The sequence below is a fragment of the Hypanus sabinus genome, chromosome 5 (genome assembly GCF_030144855.1).
Source record: "Hypanus sabinus isolate sHypSab1 chromosome 5, sHypSab1.hap1, whole genome shotgun sequence".
In the NCBI taxonomy this organism is placed as follows: Eukaryota; Metazoa; Chordata; class Chondrichthyes; order Myliobatiformes; family Dasyatidae; genus Hypanus; species Hypanus sabinus.
Window position 1 is genome coordinate 131,493,263 of NC_082710.1, and position 17,518 is coordinate 131,510,780.

Sequence of the window (17,518 nt, forward strand, 5' to 3'; positions counted from 1 at the left end):
CTTCCCAAACAGCTGGATAATTGTGTCAGTGAGGTCAATAGATTTTCCTTTGTCAGGAGTGATCAAAGATAAGATAGGTACAGATCAACAGTGATTCAATAGAATAACAGAGAACATTTGAAGGGATGAGTGAGCTGCTGATCATCCAAAGGGTGCTTGTAGCATTGCAGAGAAGTTTAACATATAATATACTATTTTAATAAACAAATTAACATGATGGGTGTACAATGTGTTAAATCTGCAAGTTTGCTAAGATTGAAGTACAAGCAAAGCACATGTTAAAGAAGGGTGCAAATAGGTTTAAAGGAATGGAATGTTTAGTAACACCAATAGGTGGCAGCTGTAGTTTAGAATTCATGCAGAACATTAAGTGGTTATTCATGGATTTAAGTATAAGCTCATAAATTCAAGTGATAGTTGTGACCCATCAACATGATCAGTCAAGCCACATTATTTTACTGCGGAGCTAACGGTCAGTAGAATTGCAAATCATTTGAGTTAAGCTGTAATGACTGCTAATATTGTTTTACGATTTTCTGTTCTCCAAGAAGTTTCTCACAGTTTACATTAAATGAGATAAACTAAAACAAATACTTACATCTTCGGCAATTCATCTGTTTTGAATTGATATGTCCTAAGTTTGGCACAAAAAAGATACAAGTTTCAGGTGGTGCAAACACTAAAACATCAGTGCTTTGAATCATGGTAAAAATAACCTGTAAATAATGAGTCTTAACTTTTAGTCAGAAAGGCTTCAGACGCAGTTCAACATGTTCCGTTACAACAATTAATCTATCCTCCAGAGAATAAACTTATATCAATTATTAGCAATATACAGTCCATTTTAGCTCAGATTAGATCAAGTTACCAAGTATTCTATTGTTCAGAGATATTGAATGATTTTGAATTGATGGTGATAGTTGTAAATCAGTATCTTTCTATCTTATATGTGCTATGTGTACTTTGTGCTGTGTGTAACTTTTTGTACTGTGTTTTGAACCTTGACCCAGGAGTAACACTGTCTCATTTGGCTGTATTCATGGGTATTCATGTGCAGCTGAATGACAATTAAACTTGAATTGAATTAAACTTGAATAACCTGACTGCTTTATTTTATTCTTAAAGTGAGAATAATATATAATTAGAGTATTTTATTTATATTAGTAGTTCCTATATTTGATAAATCAAACAAGTAACAATTTATCACATAGTTTTACATGTCTGGGGTTAAAATTGATTTAAAAATATCGCAATCAAGCTATTACAACAAAAGCTAAGGTTTATTTAAGCCATGAAAAGAGCACAGTATGATCCATTAATTCCACTGATGCAATGCATAAGAAACCTTCTTGAAAATATACCAGTCTCAAAAGCTAGTCACTAAAATACGTAGCTCCTGATAGTATAGAAAGCAGCACCCCCTAGTGGAAAATAAATCTTCTTTAGTAAATCGCACAGCAAAAACTTCCACAATTTATAAGGACTGGGACTCTCAATAGCAAGATATTAAATATTATGTTCAAATATCAAAAGCAGACTATATATCAGAAATTTATGTTGTCTAACAAAGGCATCATGGCCAGTAGAGCAATCCCAATGTACAGAGAATAGTGAACATTATTTTGGGCAAAACCTCCCCCAACATTGACAGCACCTACAAGAGGCACTGCTTTATGAGGGTGGCATATATCTTCAAGGATCTCTACCACCTGGATCTTGCCCTTATCTCATTGGTATGGTTGGGGAGGAGGTACAGAAGCCACATCAGGTGCTTTAACCAACCTGCTCAACTCTATCCCTTCCTCAGCAATGGAACACTATGGATGGCCTCGTGCACTTTCATGGATTTGATTCGGATAGTTTTGCTTTCTCATAGTGTCTTCTATTGTGCAGTACCACCCCTTACTACCCTATATAGTTTTTATCTATATTTTAAATTGGCACTCAGTGGACATTTTATTAGATACCTCCTGCACCTAACAATGTGGCCTCTGAGTGTATACCTGCTGAAGTTCTACAGGGCTCTTGAACAGAGAATAGAAATTCGTACCATCTGGGTGATTTTTTTCATGTCTTTCTAAGTGCCTCTTAAACACCACTATTCATGCCTGCTTCCTCCAGCGCTCCGGACAATGTGTTCCTATCATCTGCCACTATTGTGTATAACACTCATCTGCATATCTCCAGTAAATACTCATTGGTTCACCATCAAACTATGTCTCCCATTATTTGACATTTCTACCTTTGGGAAGGAACTCTGACTGTTTAAAGATTAGGGAATTGAGGGTAATAAGAACTGGTGAAGGGGTTGAGGCCAATGTAGAACAACAGGCTTGAGCAGCCAGGTAGCCTACTCCAGCTCCAAATTCCATCTCTTCTTTTTAGATCAGCCCATTTGCTAAGAACCATTTAAGGAGACTCAATTAAGGAAGGTGATTTGAAGATCATTTAATATGACATATTCAGAACACGTCATCTGGGAGGGCCAGTCCAAACTTCCCTGCTTTGACAGACAGCAAGATGAATTTTATACTGCTACCTAAACTCCACATTCCTTCCCATCCATGTATTTATCTGAAGTCCAAAAACTTATCTATCTCAGCCTTGAATGAGTGATTAGGATGGAGAAATCCATAGATTTGCAACTTCTCAAGAACAATATACTCCCTGTCACAGTTCACAATTACTGAAGTGTTATCCTTAGACCTGGAACCCTGTTCTTGGACTCTTCAGCCAGAGAAAACAACCTCTCTGCATCTACTATATCTACTCCTCACAAGATTCAACATTTCAATGAAATGATTATAAGAAAACTTAATATTGAGCACATTTGCAACATGTCTCATTATTACCAGAATAAAGTATACGCTTTTCAACAAAAATATGTATTCTACAAAGATGTTTCATGCCAAATGGGAAGTACAAGTGATTCCTAATGTGTGCCTGAGACTATCAGAGGAGGAGGAAGGAGACTGACAAAGAGCAGGAACTGTGGTCTAGGCCATGAGCATTTTGAGCAACCAAGTGACCTTCTCCTGCTCCAATTTTCTTTTGTTCTTATGATCTTCCAACACCCCAACTTGGTTTCATGCAGGCTTGGTTAAAGTCAATATTACTAATAATCAGATTTAATTGATAATTTGCAACTGATGTATTTCTGCTATAATCCAAAATTCACTTAATAATTTAAAACTTGAACACCGTTTTACCTCTGAGTGGTAGTTTTACCATCAGATGTTGTTTTTGTCCTATGACAACAGAGAAAGAAATGATTCAGTTTATGGTGTCTTTTTACATTGCTTATATGTTAGTAATGAATTGAATGAAAATAGACAATAACAAACAAATTGAATAGTTTGCATCTATTCTACTTTTAACATAGATATTGTCATCGATGGTACAGTATGTCCAGCAATTCTTAATCTTCTTCACATCAATATAAACAAACAAGACATGCATTCCAACATATGCAAGCACAAAATCTGCACACAGATATAAAAGGTATGACAACATTTATCAAAACTGGTATCATGCTAACTATCTTTTGTTTCAACATCAGTGTAACAAAATTCTTCTTTGTTCAGTATCTGAGAAACCTCTTTGGACTTTACTGCCATTCACTTGCTTTTGGTATCAGATCTATTGAACTTCCTGATTAACTGGTCATTCTGCATCATAGCTTATATGCCACTTGAACAGTCTGATCTTATTTCCTCATCTCACAGCTAGTCAGCAAAGCTTAAACCTTTGCACCTCTGAAGCATTAGCTGCTTGTCTTGTAACTTTTCTTTGTCACCAAAGCTCACACTACAATTTTACTGTTGCAAACATTCTCCATGGCAACTTGTCATTCTTCAAATTAATACAAGTTACTGCTAATCTGGAATTCAGTTGCATAATCTTTCTCTCATCCTCCAAGACTTGGAAAGCTTTATCAGTTCCCTATCCCTTAGCATTTGAAATTTAAGATCCTTAATGCTGGTGTTTAAGTCTTACCACCCTATGTCAGTCACACAATTGCGCCCACAACTCCTTATTCTCTAACTTCTTGCAAAGGGAGTTATTAACACTGTTATAATTGATGACATTTTGTAAAATTATCCAATGCTATTTAATTCTTTCCCTCCTTTCAAAATCCTCCTTAAAATTATTTTCTTCTTGTTTTTGTTCATGAACTGCATCCAAGCCACACCATCTCAACACAACCATCTTCTCTTCCCCTCCCAACATGTCCACCACCACAATCACCATGCCAGTCTTCTATCCCCAGGCTACCAACTTTATTGGCTTGGCAAGATGTGGTTGCCCCAAATAATACCCAGAAAGTAATGTTTTAGTTCAACCAAGCACTCACGTTGTTGTAGTTTCTTCTGTTTTGTATGAACTATTCCTAGAATGGATTTGAAAACAGATATTATATTAGAGATCAACTTATGCTCTACTTTTCAATATTAAGTTATGCATCATCAACAAAATATTGGTTGGGGTTTTCCTTAGAGCTGCAGCTTTTCCATTACTGAGAAAGTGATTGATATTTTATTTATCAACACAGATAGGCTCTCACAAAATACTACTTGAGGCCTCTGTTGGTCGAGGTCAGCCATAGGTGTTGCATCCTAGCTGTCTATGTGATACACAAGCCATTAGGCAAACCAGCTGATGCACCATCAATAACTCTCGGAGACGGGAGGCGAACGATAGGCTTTTATTAGCTGCGAGAGACCACGATTAGCTGCAAGAGACCACCATACAACATCCTGGAGACTGAGGGAGGAGCAGTGCCTCCAATTGCCTTTATACAGGGGTCTGTGGGAGGAGTCACAGGAGCGGTCAGCAGAGAGGAGTGTCCAGACAGGTATATGTAGTTCACCACACCAGGGCAATACGATATGCAGAGCAAACTGTTGTCAATGCAGCACGTTCCCCCTCACCATAGGAACAGCTGAGACCAACACAGCTTGGCACCAGCAGCGTCACAGGAGTTGGCAGTCAGTGTTGAACCCAAAGTCGGACTCCCTTAGGGACCTGAACTCCAGATTTTTCTTCGGATTTTACTTCCAAGGCCTCATGAGTGGGTATAACCACAAGGCATCTGAGGTTTGAGATCAGATAATTTAAGAAGCATGGCATTGGGAGCATTTAATATGTATTGGGAGCTTATCTCCACTGCCTCCCCTGGCTATGACAACCTTAAGGAGCCAAAATATATTTCTATTACTAACTATATTATTATTATTAAATAAACATTATTATACAGTTGGACAGAGGGCAGCTTGGAGGAATTACCTTGCTAATGTTTGTCAATCTATAACAAAAATTATATAAACTCACCTGTTCATGTTACTTAAATTCATATTAATCTTAAAGAACATACATAATATAAAACATGTATGAGAAAATACCTGTCATGTGGTTTATTAAAAAGTAGATTAATGATCTGTGGTATTTGATTTTGATTTGAAAATGGTCTAACTTCTTAAATTGTTACACTCTCAGGTTCTCCTATACAACGTTAAGAGTAACAACCCACTGGGCATATGCTGTAGCAATGGAATGGTTCAGATGCTTGACTACAAGTTTGAGACCTGCACTGCAGATCTGATGATATAAGTTCCCAACAATGCAACTGGAGAGCTTGAACTATAGTAATTAATAATTAAAAACTAATAAGAACCAGATTGGCACTTAGAAACACAACTAATCCAGTACCGTTGATCTGGGAAGGTGATACGATGGCCTAACCTGACCTAACTTTTATTTGATTCCAGACTCACAGTCAGCCAGTGACAAATTGGCTCTGAATAAAGTCACCAGCTAGCTTCTCAGTCATGGAAATTTTGGGATGGACGATCAGTGCAGGCTTACCCAAAAAGCAATAAATAAGTATTCAATTCAGCGCTATTTCAGTGCAGATTTTAACCTGAACCTTTTGAAAATGGATTCAGCTTTCTTTTGCTTCTGTTAAGTCATACAAGATGGTACAGGAGCAAAGAGCTTAATAGGCAAGCGAAAGGATGGAACCCATGCTAACTTAACAAAGTTGTGGTGGAAGCAAAGGAAAACCCGTCTTGTCATCTCTATAATTAATTGTAAAATAAAAGCCCACTGCTAACACTTTGAGATTTGGTATTGGAGATCATATGACAGCCCCAGCTCTTACCATAGACTGCTGTTGAAGCCTATTGGTGGCTCAATAAAATTCCTTTCCTAAAGAACATTCGTGAACTAGCTTCCCTGTTTTAACAATCCAGTGATGTCCTTGACACCATTACTGACGCCATATTTTTTTCATTCCAGTTTTAGAGATTTGAATTTGGTGCTAGCTCATTATAGGACTTTGGACATGCAACCCAGTAACTTAACCACAATTACAACACACACAATATACTGGAGGAGATCAACATCTTTGGAGAGGAGTAAATAGTCAATGTTTCAGGGAGAGACCCTTCATCAGGTCTGGAAAGGAAGGGGAAAGAAGACAGAATAAGAAGGTGGGTGAGTAAGGGTATCAAGTCTACAGGAAACACCTGACAATGTTTGTTTATCATTCCACACAGATGTCAAACAAGCCACATTTATTCAGGTGAATTCCATACAGTGGGTTTCATTTACATTGCATATTTATAACTATAGCAGGCAAAGTTCTTATGTAATTAACAAACCCATAATCTCGGAGGATGAAGGGGCTTTGAACTGCCCAGCCTGCTCATTGTTTCTGGCATTTTCTGCTTTTATTTCAGATTTCCAGTATCGCCTGCTTATTATTTTTCATGCCCTGTAATCTCTCATGATGGGATCCAATTTAGATGGCTGAAACACTTCAATCCCATTTTCTCTTTTATTTGCTCCTACGTTGTTTAAGTTATCCTCACAGGAATAAAAATGCTCTGATGAAATGTGGCCATTTTATTTTTCCCCACAGATGGTTCTTGGTTTGCTGACTATATCCAGCATTTTCTGTTGTTCATTCGGATTCCCAGCTCCAAAATAGTTTTCTCTTGTGCTAGTTATTCTTCACTTACTTATCTATGTAACCTGGGGCAGGGGCAATCGCAAATGACTCTGCTAGTCAAAACCTTGTCAAATCCACTTGCACAATGATATTACTCCCCAATCCTTTTTACCTATCCTGTCCATTCTGAGAATGCTCAGAAACCTATATACTATTTTAAGCAAAGTTACAATGAAATTTCACCTAAAATTTATTCCTATGTAATATTTGTACCCGATCTTTTCTTAATTGCTTCTATTTTGATGTCTCTGTGAACTTAAAACCAAAAATTCTGATGAGTTTAGTTTTTCCCATCTAATGTATGCCAAGCAGAGCGTCTGTCAGCAGAGCAATGGAAAACAAGTCAATGCATTATCAGCAGGCATTGTCCAATCTAATAAATATTTACTGAAAAGTGACTACATATATCGCAGTGTCATACATCAAGGAAGCAGGCCTCGGTCCACCATCACAACGCTGACTGACGTGTGGGTACCTCTCCATATAAATCCCATCTTCCAGAACGTGCTCTGTAGCTTTCTTAGCACAATTCAAGTGCTCCTCACAATACTCTTTAAATCAGGCAGTGTATTTCCGGAATGCACCACTCACTGAGTAAAATGCCCCTCTCAGATCAACCCTTAACTCATACACTAAGTCTATGCCCTCCAGTTTTGTCTACTTTGTATTGGAGATACATTTCCTGCAGTCCACCTAATCTATACCCCTCATCATTTTATATAAAGTATTATGGCCCCTCCCCCCTAACCACCTCCACTCCAGGGAGAACAAACCTAGGCCCTCCCATCTCTCCACATAACTGAAACATTCCATCCTGGTGACTCACTTCTATTCTAACCCCCTCCAAAAAGGTTTCTATGGCGACATTTAAAGCATGGTCATGTGATCACCATTGCTCACTATCACAATCAAAATATGCAAATCACTTACAGATGTTTTGCATTTGTTATCTCTTTGAGGTTAAAATATGAATCTCAAAGCCATTTTAAATTTTGGTTAGATGTACTATTCTACTGTATTTTCAGGAATTTCTAGATATGAATCAGAGAATTATGATTCAATTTCATTGTGTTTAAGCATTTGTTTCTGGCGCGTCATTTAGCACTGAAAAATTCTGACTTCCAAGTATGTTTTCAACCAAGATCCTGCTCTCTACACAAGTTGATGTAAAAGTTCCCTTGGCATGTTTTGATCTATAAATATTACAGGTATCTCTCCTGACCATTTATCTCTCTGTAGTTTGATAGCTTTGCATCTTATGAATTGGCTGCCAGGTTTGCCTATAAAACATGACTATAAGACTGAACCTCAGATAAATAATTCATAAGTTGATAAGCGTTTTAATACTTTATAAGATTTTGGAACATATTCTATGATCCTGACATTCCCATGCCAAGCATCTGTCAGAAAGGAAATGGAAAATAAATCAATGCTGTATCAAAGGACATTGCCCAATCTTAAGCCAATAAGACAATTTTATCTAACAAGTATACGGTAGGTATACATATTTTTGTATTGGCTTTATGAAAAATGTATTAGATAGCCACTGAGTCATAGTCATACACCTAAGGCCCACCTGTCTATGTTTACCATTATGTACTGTATTGTCACTATTGCAAAATCTAATTGATATGATGTAATAATTTTCCATTTTCAGGAAAATTCATTCTGCATCACAGTTGTACCTGCTGTATCTGTCCAAACTTGGATACTTCTTTGTAGGACTGTTGAGATTGGTGGTATTGCTGTCTCTGTGGACATGAAGAAAAAAAAGTTATGTAGGGCTTGTTTCTAATAGCAGCATTCTTTCAGAACACAACTTTTTTCAATGGTCAAAAATTAAATCACAAAGCAAATACTAAGCCATAAAATTTAAAAGGGTCTTAATTAGAAAGCTAGCCACATTGATTAAGCATACTCAATTTTTCCATTTTGGAGGTTAGAAGACTTGGATTCTGTGGAATTGAAAGGAGGCATATGAGGGATGGTAAGACAGAGCCACCTAGCAGTTTACACATGGTAAAGAGTACAGTTCTGATGATAAACTGAAGTTCCTTTCAGGAAAAGGGTGATAAATACAAGGAATGGATTTCCATATGCACTGAAGCTGCTTATCCATAAGCTGAGTATCACAGTGTGAGAACTTTAGAGGCATTCTGATGAATGCAATTAGCAAGTCAGCTGGTCCCAGAGTTACATGGGCCGGTTTAATTCATCAGTCAACTGGCCTTGTTATAAAAGGTGTGGAGTGTTGCAGGTACAGTGACATTGTACTTCCATGGAGCTATGATCACTAGGAACATAGATCAGAGAAATGGGCAGAGATCATTGAATATAATTCATGCCGCTCTGCTTTACCAATCTTTCAGTCTGATAATCACAAACAGGGGAAAGTAAATTCTCCACCTTGTTTTCTAAAACTCCTTCCCAGAAGTGAAGCCATTCAAATTGCTACTCCTGCCATTCTAAGATCTAGAATCTGTTACAATTCAGAGTACAATTAAATCCAATATTTCACTTTGAAGAGCTATAAATAATATAAATTCTTTTCTTCAAGTATAACTAAATATTTATAAATGTCAAATTATTTTTTAGGATCTTTCTTTTTAGCCTATAAGTTTCTCAAGTACAAAACCACATTCAGATGATGTGTAGCTTAGATGGCTGATGGTTGTAGTATCAGGCCTTCAGTGGACACACCACAACCAACAGCACACTGACACTGTCTCCTCGGATAACGATGAAACATTTACAAGTAAATTGCCAAGATTGGAGAACAACTCAACCCAACCACAATACCAAATGTTTTGAAAGAAGTTGATCTTTTGTGGATGCAGTTATATAGAACACCATGGAAAGAATTACCTGGTGGAGAAGCATTGGAATACATCCTAAAGGACTGGGATTATGTTCCTAAAAAGACTGAGTTGTAGAAAATAAGAAATATTTCTAAGGCTTTGCACCTCTAACTGAAGGAAATATAGTATGTGAAGTGCCCTTTCTTCTGTTAGGAGATTACTGGTGAAGGATCCATGTACCTTATCATTACCTGAATGCCAGTTACTCACAGTCTATCTAATAATCATTGATTATTATCCAGGTGATCAATGGATAAACACCTTAATTCTTCTTACAGAAGCTAAGTTAATTATTCTAAGAATAGAAATAGTTAAATGAATATTAAGTGGAAGTTTCAGAATGAATCAAAACATTGGTAGATGGAATAATATGACCAGGGAGATTATGGCATTATAGCTCACACTGCAGATAATTCATTCCCTAATCTCACTCATTAGTGCTACTGGATGGTTTAGACCAGATTCTAGATATTGGGATTCATCACATCTTTTTTTCTAAATAACTCTGGTATCCAATGGTGCAGTTTAGAATTGTCCCAAATGTGAACAAGCCACATATTCCATGCTAAAATGTCGGTGCTTTTGGCTTTGTATTCCTTGTTGTGCATTAATTAAGTTTATCATGGTAACTAGTCACATGAGTGGGGGCATGGCAAAGTGAAGAGAATAAATTACATATTCTTGATTATTTCATGGCAGTTTGTAGCTTGCAACTGGCAGAGATTGTATCTTTTGCTGACTGCTGAGATAAAGCTGAATAATGCTTAGCTTACACTTGGGGACACTTTAGTTCATTCCTTTAAGATTGTATGCTTGCTAATTGCTGATAAAGGATCAAATAAAGGATTCAACTTCGGAACTGGGGGTGCACCATCAAAGTATAACAAATCCAGAGCAGTCACAGGCTGGCAGCAAATGTTTTGCTTTGCTTTTGCTGCTACATTCGATTAAAAGTTGCTTTATAATGATGGCAGAAAAGATCACTACACTGTAAGACAATGCATTTAAAACAGTTTTAACATGTGGTAACAAAAGTAAGAGCAAACAGCTAATCGTATGTGAAGAACTTTTTTTAACCTGTTTCTGTAAAAGGAGATTGAGTTAATACAGCACCTTACACTACCGTATTTACAATTAGAATTGTCAATGTACGATATTCTAATTAGTAATTATTTTAATTACTTAGATATATTATATTTAAATTAGCTACAGGTGTTTGAATAATTTTTCAAATCTATGTTAATATTTGGAAGTGTTAGATTATCTTGATTCTAAATGTGAAAGGAGAACTTGGAAAAATTGCTGACAAGTTTTCTAGCTAAGGGTATTTGCATAATCTTGTTTAAAGTTTCTTAATGTGTAGCCATAGTTCATCAATTTTTTAAAATTGTGAAATCATTGATCTTGTCAATATCATTCCCTATGGCTGATACGTTGAGCAATAACATCAGACTTTTAATGTAGAATTCTTTTAATGAACTGAATACATTGATAATTTTGCTCAGTCTTTCAGCATGAATCAAAATATATTGCTACCAGTAACAACTAAGAAGATTGTTATAAATCTGACCCTCAGATGACAAGACAACTGAAGAGATTAGAAGAGATATAAGAGTGTTAATGAATATGAAATAAATAGCAGGACATGGGATTAAAAGAGAAAACTTCCTTAGCCAAAGGACAATTATGCTGATAAACTTTTCCCTGTAAAATCTATGTAGTTCAGCAAAGACATTGACAAAATATCAGTCAATATTTTCAAAATCCCTCCTAAAAGGAAAATAATTTGGCATTAAGCACTGCAAGTATAATTTTAGTTAAATCAATAAATTAATTGAAAACATTATCTCAATTTACAAATAAACATTTTTAGCAAATAAAGTAATTTGGAATTACATTCAATTCTGATTTACAATCAATCAATGACCCCAATTACTTTGATTCATACAACTGGTGATTGTGTTACAAAATTCTTTTACTTCAGATGCATTTCAAAGATTTCAGTAAACGTTTTAATCTGAGCAAAAATTTCAGAATTTAATAGGATCATTTACTTTGGAACAACCAGAGCATGGAGTTTCTGCCTTAAGTACTGAACCTCACTGATCCTGATTTTAGTCATATGCTAAAATCATTCATTGACCCGTTTGCAATCCAGTAGCACAACACCTGCATGGTTGGGAAGTAATACATAGAGTAGTTGGAAGTTAAGAATACAGACTGCAAAAATTAAAAAGGGCTCTTGCTTGCAGTGGGGCTAGGAGAATGAGAGAAAAGCAAGGCAAGATTTGGAGAATCAACCATTAAGTGACTCTGTTGTATGCTTCATGTATGTCCTTGTGACAATTTTAAGTCACAACATCAAGTAACCAGCTGACACAGGGAGCAACCAAACAATGACAACAAGATGGAAAAGAAACTGCCACACATTTCAATAATATTGTTCCGCAGTTACACCTAGACTGGAAGCAATGGAGATAGATCATTGGTTGCCTGTGGAAAATAAAACAAGGATAAGTCCTATAGTTTGGGTAAAGGTGGTTACTCATAAAGCCACAGATGCCAAGTCAACTAATGATGGGAAGTAAGAATATTAATGAATATGGAATAAAGAACAGAACTTGGGAGAGCTTGGGAAAAGCAGAACAAGTTTCAAAAGACAAAGTTTGAAGTAAATTTATTATCAAAGTAGATAAACGTCAGTATATACAACCTGAAGATTTATTTTCCTGCGCACATACTCAATAAATTCAATAACCATAATAGGATCAATGAAAGACCGCACCAACGGGGCGTGCAAACAGTGTGCAAAAGAAGTTTGCACACTGAAGAAGTTTGTCAAAGTTTTAGATGTCATGCCAAACTCCCAAAGTAGTAGAGGAACTGCCGAGCTTTTTGCATAATTGCATTTTGTGCTGGGCCCAGGTCAGGTCCTCTGAAATGATAACACCGAGGAATATAAAGTTGCTGACTCTCTCTACCTCTGATCCTCCAATGAGGACTGGCTTATGGACCTCTGGTTTCCTCCTCCAAAAAGTGCTGACATTGAGAGAGAGGTTACTGTTGTAGAAACACTCAGACTGATTTTCAATCTCCCTCCTCTACCTTTGATTCGGCCTACAATAGAGGTGTTGTCAGCAAACTTGAATATGGCTTTGGAGCTGTGCTTAGCCACACAGTTGTAAGTATAAAGCGAGTAGAGGAGGGGAACAAGCACACAGTCTTGTGGTGCACTTGTGTGCCAAGTTTTAGAAGTTTACTAATTAGTTTTGAAGGGATGATGGTATTGAATGCTGAGCTGTAGTCAATAAAGAGTATCCTGATGTATGCACCTTTTTTGTCCAAGTGTTACAAGATTGAGTGAAGAGTCAATGAGATGGAATCTGCTGTGGACCTATTGAGTCAGTAGGCAAATTGGTGTGATCCAAGGCATTTCTCAGACAGGGCTTGATGTGTTTTATTACAAACCTCTCAAAACACGATCACTGTAATGTAAGTGCTACTGGACGATATTCATTGAAGAGGTTACCATGTTCTTCTTAGGCACTGGTATAATCAAAGCCTGCCTGAAGCAAGTAGGTACCTCAGACTTCCAAAGTGTGAGGTCAAAGGTCTTAGTGAATACTGCAGCCAGTTGATCAGAACATGTCTTCAGTACTTGTCCAGGTACCCCATCAGAGCCAGATGCTTCCCTGATTTAATTTTCTGTGCCAAATGGGAGACAGTGGAGGTGTAACTTCCTCGTGTTCTTCAGAATAATAGAACCATTAGAAGAAAAAAACAATGATATGAAAGTAGTAAAGATAAAACAATGTCTCTCCACCCTTTACTTTCTTAAGTGGGACATCCCCTCATCCTCTAAAATTAGTAGCAACACAGATAATATTCAAGTCTGGTTTGCAATGAAAGGCCATTTATTCAAGACCTTATGAGTTGCAATCTCTTCCATCATCACAGTGTGAGCATATAAAGGAATCCTAATTGTCTGGATTCCCACAATTCACTCTCCGTAAGCCAGGATTCATCTGACACCTGCTTACCTATCTTTCCAATGCTTTGTAATCCATTTCCATTCCCTATCTCTGTTATTACTTCCAACCTGAGAACTTTCCAAGAACTGGGCACTTCTTCTGTGTTCTTCTACTCAACCCTGATATCAAACATCTCACCGTCAGTGGTCATGGCTTCTGCTGCTGGGATCCTAAACCTCTCTGGCTCCCCGCATTTATAAACCCTCCTGTCAATTGTCATAGAATCACAAATAAGAAACAAGTCCTTCAGCTCATGCCAACTATTAATATTACATTTATACTGATCGTACATTAACCCCCCCCCCCACTTTCCTGTTGCCCTACATTTTCATCACATCACCCCCCCCCCCCCCACCACCAGCCCGGCTATACCTGACTTTGATCTCTTATTCACTACAGCGGTCAATTATCCTACCAACTCAGTTCTGTTTGTGATGTGGGGAGAAACCGTAACACCTAGGGAAACACACATAGTCACAGTGAGATGGTGCAAACTCCACACAGATAATACCCGAGGTCAGGATTGAACCCAGGACCTTGATACAGTGAGGAAGCAGCTGTATTATTTCACTAATCTGTCCAAGTTATGGGATCATCCAGCCCAACATCAAATCAAATCTGGTAATTGTCCCATCAACTGATGACTAATTGCATTAATGGTGTGCCAAAGGTACAGGTTGTTGTTAAATCGTTTTCTGCTCCATGGATCCCCAAAAACCTTGTGAGAGCTCAAATTTGAAAGGATGATAGTCACCAGTCTTTGTAAGAAATGGAAGTGTTTCTTTTTACTTTGACATCTCAGTGTGGTGGTCCAGAACCCTGTTCCTACAGGTCCACAAATTTGTTACAGGGTGGCCAGTCCCTGCTCCTTCAATTCCTATCTATAGGACCAGAGCTATCATAAAACCATAAACAGGCCCTTCAGCCATCTTGTCTATGGCGGCCAAAGTGCTCACCTAAGCCAGTTCCATTTGCCCATGTTTGACCCATTTTCACTCTTGGGCATTTGGTTAATATCACATTTTTGAGAAGCTGATCTAAAATATGGCATTTCAAAACGAAAGACTGCCATGATTTAAAACTGTGTTCAGTTTATACATTTGAGCAATACTATTGGAAGGGCAGAAAATTCAAAAAAAAAGAAAACAGGTAACTTAATTTCCAATGTAGTTATTAGCAGTGACACTTCTAACTCTCTTATTACCTTAACATAGAGAAAAGGACCTCCTATTGTGCTACTGAATTGTTATACAGGCATGAAAATGATTCACGAATGCATCAAAACAGCATTTCAAAATTCACAATGGCTTCAATTTCAAGAAAACATTTTAATAAGCCCATTGCATAGCACCAGTTGTATAAATTATTTTTCTCAAAAATTATCCATTGACACTGGAATAGCAGGTTCATTTGCAGTGGTTAAATTTTACACTACTTGGTTCACATCATTCATGTAAGGAACAACATGCTTCCACCATTCCCAGTGAGCAATATCTATTTGGAAATGATTCAGAATTTCAGGACAATTATTTTTGGTTTCATTCTTCAGCAGGGGCCTCACGATTGAGCATAACCAATATCTATTGCAACGGATGTTATTTCTACCTGTTCAGGATTTCTTCAGATCTGTATCGAGTGAGCGCAACTTTATTAGGGAGCCTTTCAAATGGCTCAGAAGTGTTAACGGTAAAAACAGTTCTATACCTGAAATATACAAAGCTCAGCAATTTTACTGAGTGATTCTGATGTCAGATGGAACAACAATATCACAGTGGTTAAAAGGATACAAGCTCTTCATTGTTCCTATTTTCCTTTTGTAAAATGCATAACCACATTAACAGGTATCAAAACCAGACATCTGCAAAACTTCCCTCACAAACAATAATAAACTCCATGTTCCAAACCTTCCCTGTAATGCTCTCTGACTCTTCCTCCGTTACATTGATGACTGCCTTGGTGCTGTTTCATGCACCCATGCCGAACTCATCAATTTTACCTCCAACTTCTACCTTGCCCTGGAATTCATTTGTTTCGTTTCTGACCCCTCCTTCTCCTTTCTCGATCTCTCTGGCTCCATCAATGGAGACAAACTGTCGACTGACATCTTTGATAAACCTACCGATTACCATATCTTGAATATTCCTCTTCTGCCCTGTTCCCTTTAACATGCTATTCCTTTTTCTCAGTTCTTTTATCTTTGCTGCATCTATTCCCAGGATGAGGCTTTCCTTTCCAGGAGAAAAAGATGTCATTCCCCTCCTTCAAAGAATAGGGTTTCCCTTTCCTCCACCATTGATCCTTCCCTCCATTTTCTTGCCATCCACACTCTCCCCATCTCCTGCCACCTTAAAGTGACAGATTTCCTTTTGCCCTCAACTACCACTCCATGAGCCCCTGCATACAACACACCATCTCCACAGCTTCCTCTTTATCCAAAGGGAGTGTACCACCAAGCATATTTTTACCTTCACTTCCCCCCTCCATTTTCCACAATGATTATTCCCTCCATGATTCTCTTGTCCATTCATCCCTCTCCACTAATCTTCCTCTCAGCACATATCACTGCAAGTGTCCAAAGTGCTACACCTGCCCATTCACCTCCTCCCTCTCCTTCAATCAGGGTCCCAAACAGCCCTTCCAGGTGAGGGATCATTTCACCTGCATATCTGCCTTGGTCATCTATTGGTCAGACCTATCATCGGCTTCATCTAACTCCTTCGCTCCATCAGCCAAAAGTAGAACTTCCCTTTGGCCAAATATTTTAATTTCAATTCCAATTCCCATTCATACACATCAATCCATGGTCTCGTCTTATGCCATGACGAGGCCACCCTCAGGGTGAACAAGCAACATCTTATATTCCATCTGGGTAGCCTCTAACCTGAATGTCGATTTCTCCTTCCAATAATTTTTTCCCTCTCCCTCCTCTCTTCTGCTATTCCTCACTTTGGCCTTTTACCTCTTCTCACCAGCCTATTACCTCCCCCTGGTGTCCCTTCCTCTTCCCTTTCCTCCTATGGTCTACTCCTCTCCTATCAGATTCCTTCTTCTCCAACCCTTTCCCTTCCCCATGGCTGTCTTCACTAATCACCTCTAGCTATCCTTCTTCCCCATCGACCACCTTTATATTCTGTCATCTTCCCCCTTCCTTTCCAATCCTGAAGAAGGGCTTTGACCAAAATCATCGACTTCTTGTTCATTTCCATGGATACTGCCTGACCTGTTGAGATCCCCCAGCATGTTGTATGTTTTGCTTCAGATCTCTAACATCTGCAGACTTTCTTGTGTTTATAATGTTACACTGGTTAGAATGCTTTAGAAGCAAACATACAAGATATACAGAGACACAAGGGACTGCCGATGCTGGAATCGATATCAACAAACATTGATCTGGAAGAGCTCTGTAGGTCAAGCAGCATCCATAAAGAGGAAAGGACCTGTTGATGGTTTGGGTCCAATCCTGAATCTGGACTCAATGCAGTCCTGATGATGAACTCCAAGTAGTTACCATATATTCTTCCCTCAGTATTATTCTCCATAATACACAAAGACAGATTTTTCCATCTAATAATCCACATGCACCCCTTACAAAATCTGCCTGCAACCTATTTTTAATG

The 17,518-nt window shown here is 37.9% G+C and overlaps 1 protein-coding gene across 1 annotated transcript in view; it reads right to left on the bottom strand.

The window, feature by feature from the left end:
* scel (sciellin) overlaps positions 1–17,518 on the bottom strand; it is an 81,138-nt gene that overhangs the window by 35,321 nt on the left and 28,299 nt on the right. The window contains exons 6-9 of the mRNA XM_059969162.1: positions 8,698–8,763; positions 4,355–4,390; positions 3,210–3,248; positions 599–634 (exon numbers count right to left, since the gene is read on the bottom strand). Coding sequence (XP_059825145.1) covers positions 599–634; positions 3,210–3,248; positions 4,355–4,390; positions 8,698–8,763 — 177 coding nt within the window. The remainder of the gene's footprint in view (positions 1–598; positions 635–3,209; positions 3,249–4,354; positions 4,391–8,697; positions 8,764–17,518) is intronic.